General features: G+C 38.0%; 1 protein-coding gene across 1 annotated transcript in view; it reads left to right on the plus strand.

Annotated features, from left to right (window-relative positions):
- The first annotated feature begins 5,309 nt into the window (after positions 1-5,309).
- UBL3 (ubiquitin like 3) overlaps positions 5,310-22,800 on the plus strand; it is a 66,383-nt gene continuing 48,892 nt past the window's right edge. The window contains exon 1 of the mRNA XM_081130788.1: positions 5,310-6,343. Coding sequence (XP_080986914.1) covers positions 6,317-6,343 — 27 coding nt within the window. The 5' untranslated portion in view covers positions 5,310-6,316. The remainder of the gene's footprint in view (positions 6,344-22,800) is intronic.

The raw sequence follows: 22,800 nt of genomic DNA on the forward strand, positions 1-22,800 counted from the left end.
TTCAAAAAGATGGAGACGACATCATGTGTAAAATTCCTTTCAGCCTGAGCATTGGCTGATTCAATAGTGTGGGCAAAAGTGGGGTCAGGTCAGGAAGGAAGGCATTGTGGGACATCAGCAAGAAACAAACACACAAGTTATTGTGGTGGCCTACGAATTTAAACTGAACAACATCCATGGTTGAATATTTGCAAAAAATTGCTTAAAACTTGTTGCCATTAAAAATATACTCTTATTTTTTCAAAAGTGAACTCCAGCATTCACACAAAAATTGTCTTCCTTTCCGTTGGTATATTCTTAGTCATGGGAGAACAACTGAGCTGAACCTTGAATATCATTCCTGTGTTCGTGAGACACCTCTAGGTCTGAACACAATATTAAAAGGTAATCCCTGATATTGCAGAATCACAGAACTGGGAAAAGACTTTAAAAGGCTCATCTCCTTAATGCACTTATTGACAAAGTTTCTTGGGTGTTATTGATTCACTATGTTAAGCTCTGGGGATACAAAGACCCTTGAAACTCCAGGGTCATGACAGTGAGTCTAGATTCTGCGAACAAGCTTCCAAATGAGTGATCTTATGAGGTTCATAGGGAACCAGCAGGAGAATGACGAAGGACTGCTGCTGCCATTGCTGCCAGCGTCTCAGATCCATGCCCAGAGGGAGCGAGGATGCACCCACCCCAGGTGGGGGGTGCCCCCGCTGTGTGCCAGGTAGGCCTCCTTGGTTTAATCTCACACTAGCTTGGACCTCACTGTGCTGAATGCCCCATTTCTGCTTGCTCAGGGTCAACCCTTCAAAAATGTTTATTTCTTATGCACAGAAAAAGGTTCAATCCTATAGAAATTATCAAAACGTAAAAAGAAAACAACCACAAAGTACAGGGGGTTGGTTTTTTTTAAAACCTAATAAATGAGTATACACAAGTAGAGACAGCTCCAATCTTTCTAAATATGAGGGGTTTCCTGTCTGGTTGGGGTGTGTGTGTGTGTGTGTGTGCCTGTGTGTACATAGATGTGGGTGTGTTGCTGAAGCTGTGATTGCACAGAAAACACTGTTTTTACTTGGACTGTATCTTTACTTGGAGGAGAGTTGATAAGATAGTTGTGGAGGGGCTCAGATCTTCCCTTGTCAGCACTGTGTATCACTACTGTATCAAGGGTTTATGTACATATTATAAACACATAGATGCAGCTATAGACATATAGAAGGGCTGGGAATCGGGGTGGGAATGGTCAAGTTGGCATTCTCACTTGTAGGTAGCATTCTAAGCAGGGAAACCCTTCTGGAAAATAAGTTGGTTGTGCCATTCAAGAGCTATAGAAATGCTCACAGACTTTGACTCAGTGACAACAGTTTCTGGACTCTGGCTAAACAAGTAATTCAAAGTCCAGAAAGATTTTAAATGCACAAAGAGTGTACAATTACAAACAATCTTCATGGCCTCCAAATGGACAATGATTGCATGAACTGTAGAACATCGATGCACTGGAATAGTATGCAGCCTTTAAAAACGAGAAGTAGAAGATTAGGTAGTCATTTGTAAATATGCATATGTTTTAATGTTTAAAAAATGAGTTTTCATTTAGTATTTCAAAGAAAAACAGTATATCATAAATACATGAAAACAAAAATAGTTTTTCGAGTTTCCAGAATTTCCATACCATTGATATTACTTTTTACTTTAAAAATAAAAGAGAAAATACAGACTGGGTTGAATATATATTATTCAGTAGAGTGATTAATAGTCTTCTTTGTTTTTGTAGAAGTTTATTGGCAGGGGAGGGGGGAGTGGAATAAGCTCTGTATTAGGAGTCAGCTTGGTCTCCCATTAAACTTGGTGGCTTCCTGATGTGTAAAATGAATAGCTGGGGTTTGATCATCTCCAAGACCTCTGAAGAACTTTCAAATTATTTGTGTCCAAGAGGTTCTACAGATGACAACTAACCCCTAAAATATAGACAAAAGGTAATGTTGGAGTTCAGAGGCCTTTTCCATCCTTCTAGAAAACAAATCTTATCATGACACTCCCCAGTTTAAAACCTCTTAGTGGCTCCCATTTGCTGTCAGAGTAAATCCAAACTAATTTGCAAAACCTAGATTGCAAAGCCCTTGGTGATTGGCCTCCAGTTTCTCTCTCCTGCCCTTTTCTTATCCTATTTCTGCCCCACTCCCTGCCCTTTTCTTATCCTATTTCTGCCCCACTCCCATGCTGTACTCTGAATGTCAGCCACTTCTCCTCCCTGCACCCTTTTCCTCTAGTCTAGGTTTTGGACCACGTGTTCTCTCTTCCTGACCATGCCATTGAATTGTGTACCTAAGAACATTCAAGATGGTAAATTTTCTATTATGTGTATTTTACCATAATTAAAAAAGTAGAAAATAAATTCCCTCATTTAAGGTGTTCAATTCAATGTCTTTTAGTATATTTATAGAGTTGTGCAACCATCATCATAATCTAGTTTTAGAATATTTTCATCACCCACCCCCACCCCTGAAAAAAAAACCCTCATAGCCATGAGTTGTCATTTGGGTGTCATGTGCTAATTTTCTGGAACTTGGCACTCAGAGACTCTTAGAAACAACCTTAGAGATTTAGTTCAACCTCCTCAGATAAAGGAATGGAGGCTCAGGGAGGCAGTGTCTTGGCAAAGGTCACACAGTGGATTTGTAACAGAGTCAGGCCTTTTGCTTTCCCTCGAAGTTATTTTTCCTAATACAAAAATGCCATGTCACTCGCTTCCTTCAGATTGACGTTGACAATAGATTAATGAGATCAAGAAGAGGCTACCCTTCCCTGCTGTGGACAATTGTGCTCTTTCTGCAGCCTCCTGTCTCACCTGTCTGAGTCTGGAGGCAGAGAGGAAAGATAAGAGAATCTACGCTGTGTTCGGTAATGCCCCCGTGCCCTAACTCAGGGAGGGAAGAATTACAGTGTTATTGCGAACAATGTCCCAGCTTCTCTTACAAGAGTGATGGAAACACAGCTAGGTGCAGTGACTTTACTCTTGAAGAATGTGGTCTCTTCTAGTGGTGCAGGGGTTACTGGCAGCAAACAGCAATGTCGCGTTGGAAATGCCAAGGCTGTGGGCTGGCCTTCGTGGTTGTTACACCCTTGCCATATGGCCCTTGGAATGCAGCAGAAGAGGTGTGAGTTGAAGCTTGTGTGAGTCCTGCCATGCTATGCTCCGTGCCTTTCTACTTAGAGCAGCATGGTGCCCAGCAGAACTTTGGCCAGGGCAGTTGTTGGATGAAAGTCAGTGTGAGGGGTGGGTTGGGGGACTAACTTTGTGAGCAAGAGCCTTCAAACTGTGTTCCAATATTCCTTCTGAACTCATTGGCCAATTGAAGCATTTTCAACTATCCTTAATTCTGGAGGACTGGGGAGGGGGCCCTGTGGTTGCCAAACATGGAGAATGAGCCACCAGGTACCAAGGCCATGGAAAATCATGTAGCTGTAGAACTCAGAAATGTTTACACAAAGTCGTGAGGCTTAATTGTGGCGTGATTTGGGCCTTCACTTCCTCTGTCGCTGGGTTCTCTGGGTATTTGCTCTGTCCCCCTCCCTGGTTACCAACCTGGCTCACCACAGGATGAGGTAGCCCCGAGGAGTGCTTGGAATTTGCCAGGCTACTCAAGAGACAGGCCCTCTACATGTCCTGTGAGTTTCCCTCCTGATGAGACAAACCTGACTGGAGAGGTTGCTATGGGAAATGACAAGCTGCCAGACAGTGAGTTCCCTGTGGACAGTGCCTGAATTACCCATTTTTAAACTCCTGATGCCTAGCAGTGCCTGGCACAGTTGTTTGCTGAATGGAGTAGTAACATTTCACATCAAATGATACATTATTACTTACAAAGCAATCTATTTCCACTGCATGAACGCATTCTACTTTTAACAGTGGAAGGTAGGCAACACTGTCTTACAGATGAGGTCACATAGCTATAGTTTGCAGAGGTGGCTTTCAGACTCTAAGTCTGCCGGCATTTTTACACAGGTGTCTTATTGAGACTTCCCTTCCTAAAAGACGCTGCCAAAGCACTGAGATATGAATATGGATTCAGATAGACATTTGTGGTTTCTGCATTTTGTTCCTAAATCTGGGGTAGACATAGTCTTCACGTGTCTCTGACTAATGGTATTATTTTGTGCTATTTGTTAATCACTGCAGATGTATAGGTTTTTTTTTTTTTTGGTTTTTTTTTTTAATTTACTTTTAATGTTGAAAGTATTACAGATGAAATACTGACCCCATTGACCCCTTCTACCCCGCCCCCATTCCCTGACCCAGGCCTTCACCACACTATTGTCTGTGTCCTTGGGTTATGTATATATGCATATAAATTCTTTGGTTAACCTCTCCCTACCCGCCCCCACCTTCCCTCTGAGATTCATCAGTCTGTTCCATGCTTCTGTGTCTCTGGATCTATTTTGTTCATCAGTTTATTTTTTTCTTTAGATTCCACATATGAGACAGATCATGTGATACTTGTCTTTCTCTGACTGGCTTATTTCACTTAGCATAATACTCTCCAGGTCCCTCCATGCTGTCTCAAATAGTAAAAGGTCCTTCTTTTATACAGCTGCATAGTATTCTGTACCACAGCTTTTTTTATCCACTCATCTACTGATGGGCACTTGGGCTGTTCAATTACATTTTGAGTTAAATAGAATTTAGAGGCTGGCCTGATAAACTAGTGAATCCTCATGTAGTTTGTAGTAGCTAATTTCCTGATGCAGATTTGGCACTATTCACTATTGTTTTTAATACAGTTTTTGATCATTTCATTTAACTAGATAGTAGCTTTATGACCCTGGGTCTTCAGGAAACACATGTTCAAACTGTTTCCCTCTTTAATAAGATCTGTGTCCCTTTTGAACTTGCATGACCTCATCGGAAATCAGTGATTGCTTCTGATCTTCCAAATGTAATGTTGAGACTCAGAGGAAATCACTATACAAAATGCTTTCAGATTGCAGGATGTGGAGAGCACGCTGTCATTAAAACAAATGATTCTGCTTAGAAGTAAACCATATTTTAAATCTCTATGTATATTGTACATGAGGGAACTCCTCTGTGCAGAATTCTTTCCCCCCAAATAATTTTCCTGGTCATAGCTAACCTCTGGGCCTCAGCTTGGCAAAAGCGAGCTTTTCTTTCCTAGCAACTGTTACTAGGAGGGGCGTGGCTTCGAAGTCGGGCGAGGGCGCTTGGACTACACTTCCCGTGATGCTTCAGGATGGTCTTCGTAGTGACGCACTTGGTGTCCGAGAGAGGGAGAGGGAGGGAGAGGGAGAGGGAGGGGGAGGGCGGGGGCGGAGGCGGGGGCCGCGGCCGCTAGGGGGGGCGAACTCCTTGTATCCTGGACCGCGTCCTGGCAGTCACCGCCGCCCCCGCCGCCGCCATGTTGGCTTGAGGGGCGATGACTGGAGGCGGCTGCTGCGTTTGGGACTGAGAAGTGGAGGTGGGGAGAAGAAGCCCTGAGAGGAAGCGGTTCCGGGCTGAGGAGAGGGAGGACCGGCCTCTTCCGGGGACCCGCCGGAGTCCGCGTCGCTGGAGCTCGCGAGGCCTGGGAGGGGAGGGGGAAGCAGAAGTGCAGCGCGGAGGAGCGGAGACGATGCACCCCGAGAGCCGCTGCGGCCCGGAGGTGCCCGCGGCCTGAGCCCGGAGGGGCAGTGGGTCCCTGCCTGGCCGGAGCTCCGCGTCTCCGGAGCGCCGCCCCGGGCTTCGGCCTTGGCTCCCAACGAGTTAAATGCCCTTGAGCGCGGCTTCGGGCGGCCCGGCCCCCGGCCCCGGCGGCGCGAGGTGAGCCGTTCCCCGGCGCCGGCCACTCAGCGCTCACGCGTCCATGTGTAGCCGCATAGTTATCCGTGTACCTACAGCCGGGGCATTCTGCTGCTTAATGAGGACTTGACTCGGGCGCGAGTGTGAATCACTGCCGGCCCGCGAAGGAGGAAGGCGCATTTAACCCCCTCCCACCGCTCCATGCCCGTGTGTCACTCGGCTTGGTTCACCTGGCGCGGCCGGTCCTGGGGCCACTGCTGCTGCTGACGACGACGACGCAGGGCCGCTTCCCTCCCGGAGTGCCCTCCGCTCCGGCCACCCGGCCCCTGGGGATCGCTCCTCTCCGCGCAGAACCTTGGCCAGGCCGCCGCTTTGGCTCCCAGATCACTTAGTTTTTGGAAAGCACATCACGAACTAATCGAGATTGTTAACGTTGATTTCTGTGGCTCGAAGATCTCTGCTCCTTTTTGTTTGTTGTGTATTTTTTTTTTTTTCGCGTGAACATCTGGGTGTATATCAGGCGGCAAGATGTCCAGTAATGTCCCGGCGGATATGGTGAGTGAGGGCTAAGTTACGACACCCTTTGATTTAATTGTGGTTTCCAATCTTACTTAATCAGAAAGGATGCAGACGTGGGGCGAGAGTTTGCAGGGGATGTTGAAAAGCCACTGTGCTGGGAGATTTGGAGAAGTTGAGGTTCGGGTTTCCTCCTTTTAGAAAGTACTGCTTTTAGTATGGGGTTTCTCATTTGGTTGCATTTTTTAAGTCATGAAAGGCAATGGAGAAATCGGGGAAATGTAGCGAGGTAGCTTTAAGTGGATAAGATCTCTCCTTGCTAGAAGCCTCTGAACAACTTGTATCTTGTTTCTTAAAGCTTCGGAAAACGTCAGTGACAGTGGGCAGAGCCGAGGGTGGGTGTCCCTACTAGATACAGAGGCAGACAGGAGGAAAACGGGAATCTTGCTCTGTGACACTGACTAGCTCATTAATGCACTAGGTACAAATTTGATCTTTGCGAGAACAGTGTTGTATATTTCGTTCAGAAAAAGTCCACGAGAATTTGCGGTGTCCTTTTTGAAATGTCTAGGTGAACAAGTGTGTCAACAGAAATATTAACATGTTTGAGAATTTTCACAAATATAGGCTGACCGTATTGGGATTTACAGTGAATATTCCAGGACTTTCAGTTCCAAATATTTGGTAGTACCTATTACATCATTGGACTTTTAAAAGCTAATAAAACGCATTATTGAGCCTTGATCCTTGAATGTTGAGAACTCGAAACAAAAAGTATTCTTGTTTATTGATGCTTTTCTTTTTGTTTGTAAACGTTAAAGTTGTGGGATTTTTGACTAACAGTAGTAACCATGTAGACTTACAGTGCTGGAGGTGGGTTTGTGTTGAGTGTGAAATTACACTTTGCAGTCATAGGGACAAACATAATGCAATTAACAAGATGATGATTAATCTTGTTTATGAAAAAATTGATACTAACATAGTTACATTTACTAACATTCAGTAAACATTTGAGTGTTCGTGTATTCCAGCCAAAAAAATAAAATTGAACTTTGCTGATTACATTTTAAAATGTCAGATGTTTCTGTAGGAGCAAACCTCATTTACAGACTTTAAAATAATTTTAAAAATAAGTGATTCTAAATGGTGTATTTTGACCTTGGTTTAAAGACATTTTGCTTATGGTGGATTCCCCATTTAATGTGCTATTTAAATGTGAAGAAACCACAACATTCTGTCTCTTGGGTGACCACGCAGCAACCTTACACTCAGCTTCCTGAGTCTTAAAACTCGTGCATTGTCCTTTTGGTTTTCCCTTTCCTCCTGGTGTGCACACAGGAGAATTGTCTTCTGCCCACTTAAGGAGATAGCTGGGCATGGTTTCCTCTACCCCTCTCTAGAAGTTGCCTGGAGAGGTCTCTGGACTGAGCTGGAAAATGCTATTTCTCGTTTGGTAAGTGCTTGGGCTCATCACCTCGAGCAAAAATTTGATCTCCATAAAGCCACCATTTTATATCATCCTGCACACTGCAAGATATGTGTACTATTATGTCACAGAGTTAGAATGAAATAGATTTGTGTCATTAAAACAGCACCACTACTTTCTTTAGGCCCGATGATGAAGAAAAGCTGGAATGTGCGTAGTAGCATCAGTCACAAATTGAAATGATTTGGGAAATACTGTTTCCAAGTCAGAGAGAAGGTTTGGAAGCTAATGCTTGGATCACGGGACTGGGAAGTAGGGGCAAGGTTTTATTAATAGCTGCAATTATAAAATGTAATTATTTCTGTTTTAAACCATATTTTAAGGCCTTAATGATTCTATGGTGCTTTGAGATCCCTTGATTAAAGGTGATATGCAAGGGCACAGCAGTATTATGTAATAAACATATAATATCCTGATGATGCTATTTCAGAGTGTATCTAAGGTACAGCTCAGATGAGATTGTTCTGCGTATTTTTTATGTCTTGTTTTCTAGCTGTTGAACTTGTTGAAGGTCTTTAGATTTCCCTCCCCCGTGTTAAAGCCTTTTAAACCTTTATTAGCTATTACTCGCATTTTTATTTAAGAAGTACCTTCATTTGATATGCTCCTAGAATTCTCGACTTTTTGAAATATGACATGGTTAGAAGTTGTTGATTAAGTGCTTCATATTTTTAAACTCTACATAGCAGTAATGACAGTTTGTGTTTTTGTTCATGACTTAAAGTGAGAACAGTTTTACCACTCTGAAAAGCCTCAGCCTTCTTACCCCCACCTCTTTCTACAAGCTGACATTTCCCTTTCAGCATAACTCTAAATTGACCAAGATACGTGCTCTTCCAAGTATGAATACTTACATTTTTGCTAGGTGCAGTAAAATTTTCAAGTTTCTAAGTGGTGACAGCTAGTATGTGCTATTTAGAAACAAATGTTGAGCTCTTTTCCATGTTAATAGTTCTTGTCAGTTGTATAGGAAAATCCTATTTGGGAGATGAGATGGGGCAGTGAAGTTACAGCCCTGTTTTGTTTTCATTAGAGATATTTATTCTTGAACTACAGTAATTGCTAAATCAATTGATGTTTTTGGAAAGTCTTATGGCAATCATTGTGACTCACTTTAAAATTGATTTTTTTAGCATCCTTTTTATTTTGTAAATATAACTCATATTTAAAATTTATTTTTAAACATTCAGTAAATTTTTGTTTTGACCATAAGGAGTCTCTTTTTATAATCCAAACTTAGCAAGTTGGTTTTTGGTAGGGGGAATGGAACCCCTAATGAATGTTTTTGCTGTACTCTTAAAAAAAAAATTTGCAGTTGATACTTTTCCAGTTAACATTCTGTAAATATGTCCTATAAATAATATAAATGTATTTACATAAAATATTGGCTTTTCTTTTGCTAAAAGTGATTGAGTTTGAACTAAGATTTTGCTACCATTCCAGCATAATAATGTACTTGTGAAAAAAAATCTGAGAATATCTGAACAGAATATCATTATAATACGTTGTATGTAAATGATTCACTTCCTTTATTATTTTTTTTCTCAGCCCAAATCATAGGTCATATGGGGTAGTATTCATTGTTTATAATTGTAGCATGAATTATGTTAATGACTGTAGGTTTTCTGGAAGATAATGTTTACTCTATCTGTTAGAATTAAGGCCTAAGGCTAGGTAGATAGGTAGTACTTTTATTTTCTGGATTAGGAAAGTTATCAAGAAATAAATTCTATTTACAAAAGTATTACATAAAACATTTGAGCTACTACTTAGAGCTTTAGACTTAAAATTGTACTTGATGATATGTATAAAATTGAAAACCCTACCTAAGAGAGAAATTGACAATTAGTGTGAGAATAATGGCAAAGCAATTTTGGTATTTGAAACATTTTAGATGATAAAACAGTTAAAACTGTATCTTTCTGAACTATTAATGCAGAAATTGTAGCAGCTGTAAACCTTTTTAGTCTGGGGTTAAATGAGATAATGATAATTTGAATTTTTTCCGTGCTTACTGAATTTATTATAATGTTATATCGCTTCCATTTGTGGAAGAAATAAATATTGGAGCCCTCTGGTGGACAGGATATTACTAAAATGAATTTCTTTTTGAAGTGAACTTTTATCACTTTTTCAAGTAGAATGACAGGTATAGAGTATACTAGGGGAAAAATGCCATGCTAGAAAAAGGTCCAGACAATAGAAAATTGTTAACTTTGACAAAAGAGTATAGTAAGATCTAGTGCCCCATATTTTCTGTTTACTTACAGCTCCTTTTAATTTTTCCTTCTCTTGCTAGAGCTCTTAAGACTAAGTTGAGAGGTTTTATGAATGAAGCTAAAGGGTACCACTTCCATCTATAAGTGTGTGACTTGAACAGCTTAATAAATTATGAGAATCTAACAGAAACTTTCTTTAAATTGTTTTACTTGAATGTGTCTTATATTTGGTGTTCTGAATTATTGGTTTTTGTTAAAGCAAATAGCAAATTATTTCCCTTAGCTTTCAGTGCTCTTTGTAGCTCCGAATCCTTCTCCAGCTCATGTCCCTCTCCTGTGAAAATAGTTTTTAGTTCATCCTAGCTCATAGTGATCTTTCCTTCCTGTGAAACATTTTCTATCAGTATATTTGAGATTCTTTTATGATGCCAAATTTGCATGGATATGTGTCTTATATCTCTTGTACTTTATAAAACAGAATAGACATTTAAAAACTGGTTCGGTGATTTCTTGACTCATGAAGCATTACTCTCTTTGTTACTTATGGAAAAAAAGTAGATATTGTTTCACACTACTACTACTAATGGTGTAAAATATGAAGTCTATGATGTCTGCTTCTATTACTACTTTGAATATTATTAAAAACACATTTTTAATATTAAGGTTTGAAGTTATTTAGTGGATAAAGTACTAATGGTTCCACTCATTTTCGTAATTGGAACAGTAAATATATTTTAGGAGACTGAAGTATGTTTCTTAAGTATGCTTTTTAAGAATTCCTCTCATTCTTGGGTAAAATTGAAAGTGTGACTGGAGAATTCGTGGTAACTGGGATCACTGGGTGAGAGATTCTGAATCAGTAAAATTTCTGAATACATGAAAGTTGTTTTTGGAAATATCCCAACCTAACAGTTTGAATTACTGTCCTGTTAATTGTAATATGCTATGCATAATTTAACTTATATTTGGTGACTTAGACCCATTATTTGAATATCATTGATTCAGTTCAGTTATCGTTCATTGAGTACTTCTCTGTGTAATGAAGTATCATTCTGTAAACTATTAACTGTCCTGCCCTCTGCACCTAATATAGATTGTGAAGCTTTGTGCTCCTTCACTAGTTTAGTAATTACTAACTTCCATGAGGAAAGTCAACTGAGATGTGAAAATAAAAATATTAGAACTTCTGTTTTGTGCTCCAAAAAGGGGGAAGAACTGAGCTTTTATATTAATTATGTATTGGCTCAGAGACTTTTTTGGGTCCATTATAGGTGGTTACGATGGCTGAGCGTGGTTTGTTGAGGGAAGGTGTGGGAATTCTGTAATGTAGAGGTCAACAGCAGCATCATGAGTTTCTCCAGGTTCTTGCAGTTTTTCTCTGATAGTATATTTTATAATTACTTTTAAAAATGCTTTTTAAAAGAATGTATGGTATTTGTATTGAGATGTGAACAGAGCTTCACTGTCAAAGTAATTTAAAGGAACTGTAAAACTCAAAGCTGAATTACATATTTTTATTTTACAAAAGATTAATATTCTAGATGCTGATTTTTTCCATGATGACAAGAAGCTATTAATAGTATGCTACCTAGGAGATATTTTTGAGAAATCAAAGAGTAGGTTGTTTCTTCAAGGCAAAATATACATTTTAACCAATAAATGAGAAAGTACCCACTTTTTAGAAGAAACTAATGTTATGGAGAGAACATTTTGAAAACATGTTTAGATATTTCCATTATGTTCAAAAATCTTCCTTACAGAGAATTTCAGTGGACTTTGGACCCATTTTTTTTTTTTTTTTTTGGAACATAAAAAAGCAACACATTTTGCTTTGTTTGCAAAAATATCTGACATCAAGAAAAATAAAATTTTAATAACATTGACATCAGGTAACTGACTTTTAATAAAAGCTTGTGCATATTTCATGATAGAATAGAAAAGTGATATGATTTAGTAAACCAGTAAGTGACACATTCTTTTACATGGATTTATGCATCTTTGTGAGCTAGGTTTTTCAGTTTCGACTATGACATTCTTAAAACCAAGTGTCAAAGTATATTGAACTTCACAAATTGGGAAACCAAGATTTTAGAAAACAGAATGGCATATTCAGTAACAGTGCTCTCACTTAATATAGTAATAGTATTTTTAGTGATGGCAAAATTAAAACTAATATTTTAAATAGTTAATATACATAAATATATGATTTATAAATGAATATGCATGTATCAGAGGTATATGCTCAAGTACTGTATAGTTGGGGTTTTCAGTCAAAAAAATTTAGAAGCCATTGCATAAGATAACAAGATTTCTGAGTATTTTAAGCTCTTGTGTTTCATAATTATAGTTTTTCTGTCTCCTGCCTTGTTGAGCAATTGTATTTTTGTGTGGTCAGTATGCCTACCTATCCCTCTCAACTATTTATAGTTGCTGATTCTTATTTGCTCTGGGTGTGGAAACCAGATTTTCGAAGTTTATTAAAGTGTGTTAAAAATGAGCAAATGGGGGCCGAATAGAATTTTCAGGAGATGCCCTGTGCAGAGTGTATAATCTTTATTTCATGGACAGCCAAGAGTTCTGTTTATTTGAGGGGCTTATTTTCTGGCATTTAGCATGTTTTGCAGAGATGTAGATTCTTGATAGTGACAAACTATGTAGATGATTAAAAAAGTAAAATTACATGTATAGCTTTATTTTGTGCTCATACGGGAGAAAGGCTGATAATTGTTTTGTACTTGCTATTCCCCAGGTAGATACTTGGCATTTTACATGGTAACATTTCATCTAATCCTCACAGTGACCTGGGTAAATACGTAGGTAAAACTGCTACTGCCCACCAAGGGAAGACCACCAGGAATGCATCTGTAGTGGAACAAGTTAGGTTTGTTGATTTGCTGCAGCAAGGAACAGCACATACCTGAGGAACCCTGTGTAGTCTCAGGAAGAGGGAATGAAGAAGTTTTTGGTAATGTTTGCGCAGTGCAAGATGATTCTAGTTAGAGACCAGCGTAAGTGGAGACTAGCTGTGAATGGAATACTGTCACACATGAAGTAGAAGGAGGTTAGTGATTGGATGCCTTAGCCGTCTTTGTTTAAGTGTCAGGAGAAATGAAGGAGGCTGGGGGAGATCTTTAGTTATTTTGGAGCTGTAGCGTGGCCCTGGGAGAAATTGTTATCTGTGGTCTTCTGTTTGTCTTTTAGAGACATCACAGTGTGATTATCAGCATAGATGATATTTACTTTCTCACAGCCTGAGTTCAGAGAGGGTAAGGAGCTTCCTTGAGGTCATGTAGCTAGTAAAACGTAGAGCTAGGAATAAGAATTTGGATCTGATGTCGATAGTGATAAACATACTAAGCCCTTACTGCCTGCCATGGCTGAGCAAATCTTGCTAAGTCCTTCAGGCACACTTTCCTAAACAGAATGAATACCTCAGAGTCCTTCCCAAGACCTTGTTCCATGCAGTCACTGTTGATTGCTCTGAGCTAGCATGGTCCAGTAGAGATGACATTTATTTAAATATGTTTGCAAAATACTATATATATATATATATAATCTCTGGGTTGCAATGATTTTTAATGAAGGTGGATTGTCTTATTAATTGCTAAAATTAACGGGAGCTTTCTTTATAGTTTTTGGAACTTTGAGTTGTCTTGTATATATATATCTCATATATGGAATAGAATTTTTTCACTATAAACTTACCACTTTGAATGCAGAAACTATATTGTTTTATTTGTGTAAAGCATATTGATGTGTAACAATTTAGTGCTTTTAGGGTATTTTGCTTTTTTCTTCATACTGTAACTGCTTGTATATGATGCAGATTCTCTATTGATTGATTTAAATCTATCTTATGGTGTAAATAAAGTACATATGTGAGCAATTTTCTCTGACTAGATTTTGAGAAGAAAATGTTCTTTCCACTGAAGAAAATTGTCCAAGTTAGGCATTGTATCTTTTGTTTGTGAACTTAAATTAAGATGGCAATTCTTCATGTCTAGACAAAATGTTCTCTCATAATATATGTTTAATTTTCTTTACTTTCAAATAAAATGAGTGCCTTTACCTTAGAAATATTCCTGCTTTTGTATCCTGAATCTTTCATTTAGTCATATATCATGAGCAGCTACCATACATGTAAGTATAGAACCATGTGATTTTGCACTGATTCTGATAAATTTGTTTAGCTGATTCCATATTCATAGGCATTTAAAAGCTATTATAAACACTGAAATAATGCATATTTTAAAACATATCTGTACTTGTCTGATAATTTTTTTAGGCTAAAATTCTTAGGAATATGGTTGCTATGTTTTGGATATGTGTTAAAACTTTGGTGGGTGGGGAAGATACATATTTACTAATTTCAAAGTATCCTTGAATTTCTGGATAAACCTCACTTCATTATGCATTATCCTTTTTATATGCTAGATTATATTTCATTTACAATGTTTGTAATTTTATTCATGAACAAGATTGACTAGTAATTTCAGTTTCTTGTAAAGTCTTTGATATAAATCAGGGTTATGCTGACTTCATAAAATAAGCTGGGAAATGTTTTTTATTCTCTGAAAGAGTTGGTGAAGATCAATTTTATCTCATCCATAAATGGAAGAATTCGCTAGTGAGGCCATCTGGAGTTTTCTTGGGGATTACTGATTCTATTTCTTTAATACATATAGGACTATTCACATTTTCTGTTACTTGTCAGTTTTGACAAGTTTTGGTTTTCAAGTGATTTGTCCATTTTATCTAAATTTTCCCATTTGGCTTAAACATTTTCACAATATTTTTTTATTATCTTTTTTATGTTTGTAATATTATCTGTTTTGTAAAATCTGCTTGTTGGTAATTTGTGCTTTCTGTTGATCTCAGTCAGCTTTTTAAAACCAACTTTCAGATTTGAAATTTTTAAAATTTTCTTTTGGGTACTGCTTTTACCTTTATTTCTTTTCTTCTGTGTGGGTTTTTTTTTAATTAACATGCTGTTATTTTTCAAGTTTCTTGAGATGAATACTCATCATTAATGATCAGACTTCTTTTTTTATGTATGCATTTAAGTCTGAAATTTCAATACTTTATCTAGATCTCACAAGTTGATATATTTTTATTTATCACTCAATTCAAAATATTTTTAAAATTCCATTGTCGTTTCTTCTTTGATCCATGGATTATTTAGAAATAGTATATTGTATAATATCTAAGCATTTGGGGATTTTTTTTAAGCTATATTTTTGTTGATATTCTGTTTAATACTACTGTGGTTTTAGGATTAGTCTTTCCATGGTTTTAATAGCGAGCAGTTTGTTGTTACTTGCTTTATAGTTAATTTTATAAAATTGAGTGTGGTGTGCTTAATATTTAAGTCAAATTTGTTAATTATGTTCAAAACCTATCACTACTGACTTTTTCAGTTTTTTTCATCACTCAGTTTAGAGAAGTGTGTTAAAATCTTCAACTGTATGAGGATTTTTCTCTATGTTCTTTTAGTTGTCTCTCATTTTGCCTTATATATTTTGAGGTTAAGTTAGTGTCTGCAAATAAATTTACGATTGTTGTACAGCATCTCTTGATTGCATAATTTTCTCTTGTGCCTGATATAATCTCATGTTATTTTGTATAGTAACATGCTGTATAGGCTTATGGCCTAAGAGCAGTAGGCTATACCATATAGCCTAGGTATACAGTAGGCTGTGCCATACAGGTTTGTGTAAGTACCCTTTGTGATGGTCACACAAGCATGAAATCATGTAACAACACATTTCTTAGAACCTATCCTGTGGTTAAGTGGCACCTGACTATGTTGTGAGCTTATGCGTGGCTTTTGTTATAATTCTGCATGGCGTTTGTAGAGTGTCTTGAGTCTATGGTTTGCTATCTTTTGTCACTTTGGGAATTTTCTTAGTTGGTATTCTTTAAATATTGTTTCTATCCAAATTCTCTCCTCTCCTTCTGGTGCTAAACTTACAAGTATGTTAGGTCATTTCACAGTTTCTATTCTCCGATGTTTTCACTGATCTACAGGTTCACTTATCATGTCTTTCCTGTCCAATATCCAGGTATACCTAATTATTGAGTTCTTAGTTTTGGTTTTTGTATTTTCAGTCTTAAAATTTACACAGATTCAAGTTCTCATAATGTTTTCATCTATTTTCTTGGTTATATTAATCATTGTAATGTTCTTATCTGATGAATCTCATACCTAGATCCCCCATGAGCCTGTTTCTGTTGTCTGGTTTATGATCATTTGATCTTTTTTTGTAGAATGCCTGGTAATGTTTTATTAACATTATGATGAAAAATTATAGAGGACCGGAATGATGTTATCTTTCTCCATATAGGATTTAGTATTCTCTGGCAGGCAGTTAGAAAAACATGGATCACTTTGATTTATCAGTGATTGATATGACATGAGGTGGAATTCAGGGCAATCAAGAAATTCAGATAGCCTCACTCCTAGTGCATGGCGCATCTGAAGTTTCACTTGAAAGTTTGGAATATTTACTAAGATGTGTCTTTTTGGCAAGCCCTGAATTCCAAGTATTGTGAAGCTGGTGAAAGCTGTGCTTAGCTTTTTTAGCCTCTTTGCAGCATCTTCTCACTGGGTTTTCCTGTCCATCAGTTCTCTTTATGATTCAGCATATTCCTTCTGGGAGGGCAAAAACTGAGCAGAATGTGGGGCTCATTCTTTTGTCTGGGAGCCTCAATTCCTGGCTACTGTGGTAGTACAGTATTCCAATTTTTGTCTTTCCAGCCTAGTGAGACTGATACCAGGGCCTGGATGCTGCTTTCTCCGTGGCTCTGTGCCCTAATACCTCAAGCGGAAAAAGTGGGGATCTTCTCAATGTGTTCCCTTCTTTAGGAGCTCTTAACCCCTAATGCCTTGATGCTCTTGGTTGCTCTCTCCATACCTTCAAGTAGCAGGGTTTTTTGTCTTTTAGTTTTGTATTTTAGTTCTCACTTTCATAGTTGTTTTCAGTGGGAAAGTTGGTCTGATACTGCTGTTCCCTCATAGCTTGACCTAATTGTCCTTTCTTTTTGAATAGCTAAAATTAATTAAATACTTAACTATGTTACTTACCATGGCACCATTCACCAAGTCAGACATCTAGGAGTCATCCTTGATTCCTCTCTTTCCCTCATGCCCCAAATTCAATCCATTTCAAAATATATCTGGAATCCATCAACTTTTCTTTATTTCTATACTACTACCCTATTGCAAGCACCATCTCTCCCTCTCTCTCTCTCGCTCTCTCTCGCTCTCTCTTGCTCGCTCTCTTGCTCTCTCTCGCTCTCTCTCTCTTGGACTGCTGCATTGGTCTTGGAACTAATTCTTCCACTTCTATTCACATTCCCCTGTAATACATTTTCCAGAAAAAGCTTGAGTGATCTTTATGAAACGCAAATTGAATTATCTTTCACTCTGAAGAACAGGAAACTTCAGCAGATTTCCATTGAAAAATAAGTTCTCATGGCAGAAGATCACAGATCCTTACCATGGCCTTGCAGAGTCCTGCATCATCTGGCTCTTGCCTGTCTCTGTGATCTTACCTCATTGGCTTACTATGCTTCCATTGTACTGGGTTCCTCTCAGTTCCTCAAATAAGCTAAAAGCTCTTCACATACAGTTCTTTTGCCTAAAATACTTACCAGTATTATTCTTTTGTGTGTGTGCAGTTTTGTGTTTTACATTTAGGTCTAGGACCCATTTTGAGTTAATTTTTGTGATACTTTCATACCCTCATAGGGATAATGCCTTCTGTCCTCAGAAACACTTTTCCTGACCACATCTAAAGTTGAATGTTCTCACTCCCTTGGTTTCTGTCTCAGGATCCTACTGGCTTTCTCCATAGCACTTGTCACACTTTGTAATTCATTTGTTTGTCTTTCCAGTAGGCCATAGATTCTGAGAGTAGGTATGTATCTTTCCTTTGCCACTATCGCCAGTACCTAAAATGGCACCTTTTGTGTAGTTGGTTCTTCATGAATATTTGTGGATTAAAGAAGTAAATGTCTGTGATAGGCACTGTGTCAAGCTTATTACTTAAAAGAGGTCTAATCCTCCAAAAAAGTCTCAGAACAAGCCTATCACATATTCAGGTGCTAGTGTTGGCTGCATTTTATTAATGAGGAAAGTGAGGCATAATCATGTTTGGGAATTTTCCTGAAGCCAACTTTTTTGTGTTCTTGGATTTTTTTACTTTTCTAACTTTTTGGCCATTCTTCACCTTCTTTATGTCATATCCTTATTCACTATATCTTAAAGCCAATGGCTGTGATTATACTAATATTCCAGTATTTCAACTTTAGCTTCTTACCTTCGCTTAGCAATTAATAATAGCCAAAATGTCAGAAAAGAAATTAGAAATTTGTGATGGAAGTTGAGAAAGTGTTAATACTTGAAGTGGTAAATTTGTGGTATGCCTATCAAGTATTGCGAATGATGTTCAAGATAGAAAATTATCTCATTATTTTGTAACTATAAATAGACTGTTACAATTAATTACATATATTTGAATATATTGTATCTATAAAATACATATTTGAAGAAAACTTTTTGAGCCTTTCATACTTAAAGGACTGTTTAGTTATACAGATTTTTAATTTTGGCACTCAAAATAATCAGTAGAATTTCCATGTTAGGTATCATTTTATATCCATAGTCTACATGAAATGATCCTGCTCTTTTTATTTCTTTGCATTATTTATCCTGTCAAATCAGCAAGTATTTATTGAACACATGCTGCATGTTAGGCACTGTTTTAGGCTCTGATGTACAGTGATGAATGAAACTAAATACATAAATAAAATGTATAGTATGTTAGATATTGATAAGTACTACAGATAAAAATAAAGCAGGAAAGGGTTGGAGAGTGCTTACAGAGTATGTCTATGTTGTTCAATTTTAAATAGTATTATCAAGGAAGACTACACTAAAATGTTGACATTTGTACAGAGGCCTGAAGGAGACAGGATCAAGCCATCCAGATATCTTGGGGAATCCCCCTACAGGCAGAGGGAATATTGCCTTATTTGATTTCTTTGTTCCTTTTAAGTTTCTCTCAGTTTCTTCTGCCAGTACTTCCCTTAAACTTCTGTACTTCTCATCGTTTTTGTTTTCTGCCCTTCTCTGTGATCTAAATGATTATATCTTATTCAATAATTTGTGCAACATTTATTGGATGCTATTGTGCCAGATAGATTCTGTCAGCAATTAGAGCCAATCACTTTTTCCTAATGTCTCTCAAATCAATTTCCTCCTCTTTACCTTCAACCTGGTCTTCATCCAGATATGTTCCCTTTATTTATCCATCACTGTCTGACTTTCACTCTTTCCCCAAGTTTGTCTTTTGAAAATACAAGCCTCATCATTTGTTGATTTACTTAATAAAGGTTGGCTGTCACAGGCCTGTCCAGGCCAAGTGCTTTAGGAGGTGGCATTAAGGCTCTTTGTAGTTGGGCTGAGATCCAGCCTCATCTTCTGCTGTTACCCCCTTGTATGTCCCTTATGTTTGAATTGTAATGAATCCTCTGCTTCCCCACATATCTTTCCATTAACTTTTATGCTTACCTCTTTCATCCTGGTTTCTTGACCTTCCCTTTCTGCTTAGAACGTACCTCTCCTCTCCCTTCTTGTTCCATTGGCACCTGAGTTTTGTTTTCAATTGCAGCTTTAATTTATTTCTTGGACATGACTTCACACTTTGTCAGGCCCTTGGCCACTGTAGGTATAGCACATGCTAATACAGGTATAGCACACTTTGAGCTCCAGACTCAAAGTGACAGTTGAAGCAAAGCTGTCTCCTAGGATGGATCTAAGGAAAATAGCCAGAGTGGCAGAACAGCTTTTTCCACCCCAAGAGCTGCCAGCAGTGTGAGACATCAAGTCCAGAGGGACAGAGCTAACTTAAACCCTGTTTAGGTCTAAGCATCTCTGGTTCTGACAGCCCAAAGATTTTTAGGTAGTGGTGAGTCTCAGCATTACTTGCTATACCATTGTAACACCTGAGGCCACGTCTTCAGAAAACACTAAGGAAAAAGATTGGAATCCTAGATAATTGGTCTGGAATTCAGAGCTGGGCCCCTTAATCAGTTACTCTCTCATAAATGTCATTACCTCTACTCTAGAACTTGTAAATGTTTTTGTCTTTCCTACACTATAGACAGGTATGTGCTCTTTGAAGACAGAGAGAGGCCTTTTCTTACTCATCTTTCTATATCCCTGTACCTGGCATGGTGCCTACATGTAGAGAATACTCAATGAAGGTTGAATCAGCACTGCAGCTTTGTCCAGTAGAACTTTCTGGGGTGGTCAAAATGTTCTTTGTCTCTGCTGTCCAGTAAGGTACCTGGGGCTTTTGAGCACTTACAGAGTGGTTAGTGTGACTGAGGAACTGAGATTTTTAGTCATGTGGCCAATGGCTACTATATTGTACAGTGCAGTTATACAGTTTAGTTTAATCTCTCAGTGGACTAAAGAGATCTCTGATTTTTGGGGGGGCTGGGAGGGGACCTGTATCCCAAATGGTCCCATATTGCTAAGCTTTAGGTTTTACATTGTGATTTTTTTTGTTCTCTCAATGTCAGCATCCATTTTTTGCTATTATTATTATGTATGTTGTCATCAGCCTTTTTTTTTTTAACTTTTCAGATCTTAGTCTGTATTACATAGAAAGATGTAATCAAGTTTATAGAATTCTCTTTTTTTTTAAAAAGCATATAGTCTAAGAACCTGGGAGTCATCTTTGACCTCTCTTTAACCCCAGTAAGAATGTGAAATTAGCCCTCAGGAAAGAAGAGAGGGCTAAAATTATAAATTAGTGTAGGCATTCAGTTGAAGAAAAAATAATACCAATATGAGATTACATGAATTCACCAAGAGAGGGAGGGCAGCCTAAGGGTACAATGCCTCTATTTAGAGATAGGAGAATTTTAAAAGAGACAAAAGGAACAAAGTTACAGGAAAAGTAAAATAAAATAATAACAACTAGTTTGATTATCTTGAAAGCCATTCAAGGAGAAACCCAGGGAGGAGGAGTGGTTGGGTACAGCAGATACTGAAGTGAGGTAAAGCATAAGGACATGGTGAAGGCTGTGTGGATCTTAACTCGTCAAGTGTTGCCAAAACAGTGTTTTTGTTACAATTCTCAGTTTTCTTCCATATTGAAGTACTAGGCATAGAAGAATTAAGTATGTCACTTTTTTTGAAGTTATTACTGTTTTTCACTTTCTGTGTCCATATCTAACTTTTCTCAACCCTTTCTATTTGTTAAAATGTTTTGCTTTGCTTCTGTATATAATCTGAATAAGCATTAATAATACTTGCTTTCTGCTCTGAGATTGATCAAGCCTTTTTAAATCCTGCAGAGGTAAATTTCTCTATTACCTAATAGTAGGATTGTTGGTTCCGTAGCAATCATTCAGTTCATGCTTTTATGCAGGATTTACTAAGAGATGTTTCTTGTTAAATTCTCTGTACCCAGAGAAAGACAGTTTTACTAAAAAATTGAGACATCTTTTCTCTCAGAAGTGTTGTCAGAATTCCAGCTGGCACAGGAAGCAGCAAAAGGCTCTTTTATTTCCCAGAGTATTTGTCTACCTTACTCTTTTGGACTTAGGACAGACAGCCTAAGAAGAATTAAAAGCCAGGAAAACATTTTCCTTAAATATTTTTATTATGAAGTAGAGCTAGACATGGGTTCACTCTTAGGTTGTATATAGTGCAGATGTAAGCTTGTTATTATATTTTTTATTTTCAAATCATGCTAGCACATGAGTCATTTCTGAAATCTCTCTTTTTAAAACAATTTATTGTTGAAAGTATTACAGATGTTCCCCTTTTTCCCCCATAGATCCTCTCCAGCCCTCATCGCCCCCACTCCCAGGCCTTCCCCATAACAATGTCTGTGTCTATGGATTATGCTTATAGACATATAAGTTCTTTGATTAATCTCTCCCACCCACTCCCCCACCCCCGCCTTCCCTCTGAGATCCCTCAGTCTGTTCCATGCTTCTATGTCTCTGGATCTATTTTGTTCATCAGTTTTTTTTGTTTACTTTCCATATATGAGTGAGATCATGTAGTATTTGTCTTTCTCTGACTGGCTTATTTCACTTAGCATAATATTCTCCAGTTCCCTCCATGCTGTCCCAAAGGATAAGTGATCCTTCTTTTTTACACCTGCATAGTATTCCATGGTGTAAATGTACCACAGCTTTTTTATCCATTCATCTACTGATGTGCACTTGAGAAGAATGTATATTCTGCAGCTTTGGGGTGGAATGTTCTGTAATGTCAAATTCATCTGATCTAGGGTGTCATTTAGGGTCACTGTTCCCTTTTTGATTTTCTGTCTAGAAGACCTATCCAGTGAAACCTGGGGTGTTAAAGTCCCCTAGTATGACTGTCTTGCTGTTGATCTCTCTGTAAAAGTCCTCTAGAAGTTTTTTTATAAATTTAGGTCTTGCTATATTGGGTGCATATATATTTACCAGGGTTATATCCTCTTGTGGGATCGATTCCTTTAATATTATGTAGTGACCTTTCTTGTCTCCTGTTATGGCCTTCATTTTGAAGTCGATGTTGTCCAATATGAGTATTGCTACCCCAGCTTTTTTTAATTTCCATTTGCATGGAAAATTTTTTTTCCATCCCTTCACTCTCATCTTGTGTGTGTCTTTTGTTCTGAGGTGGGTCTCTTGTAGACAGCATATATTTGGGTCATGTTCTCTTATCCATTCAGCCACCCAATGTCTTTTCATTGGAGTATTTAATTCATTTATATTTA

This window comes from Miniopterus schreibersii, assembly GCF_964146895.1.
Source record: "Miniopterus schreibersii genome assembly, chromosome: 2".
Classification (NCBI taxonomy): domain Eukaryota; kingdom Metazoa; phylum Chordata; class Mammalia; order Chiroptera; family Miniopteridae; genus Miniopterus; species Miniopterus schreibersii.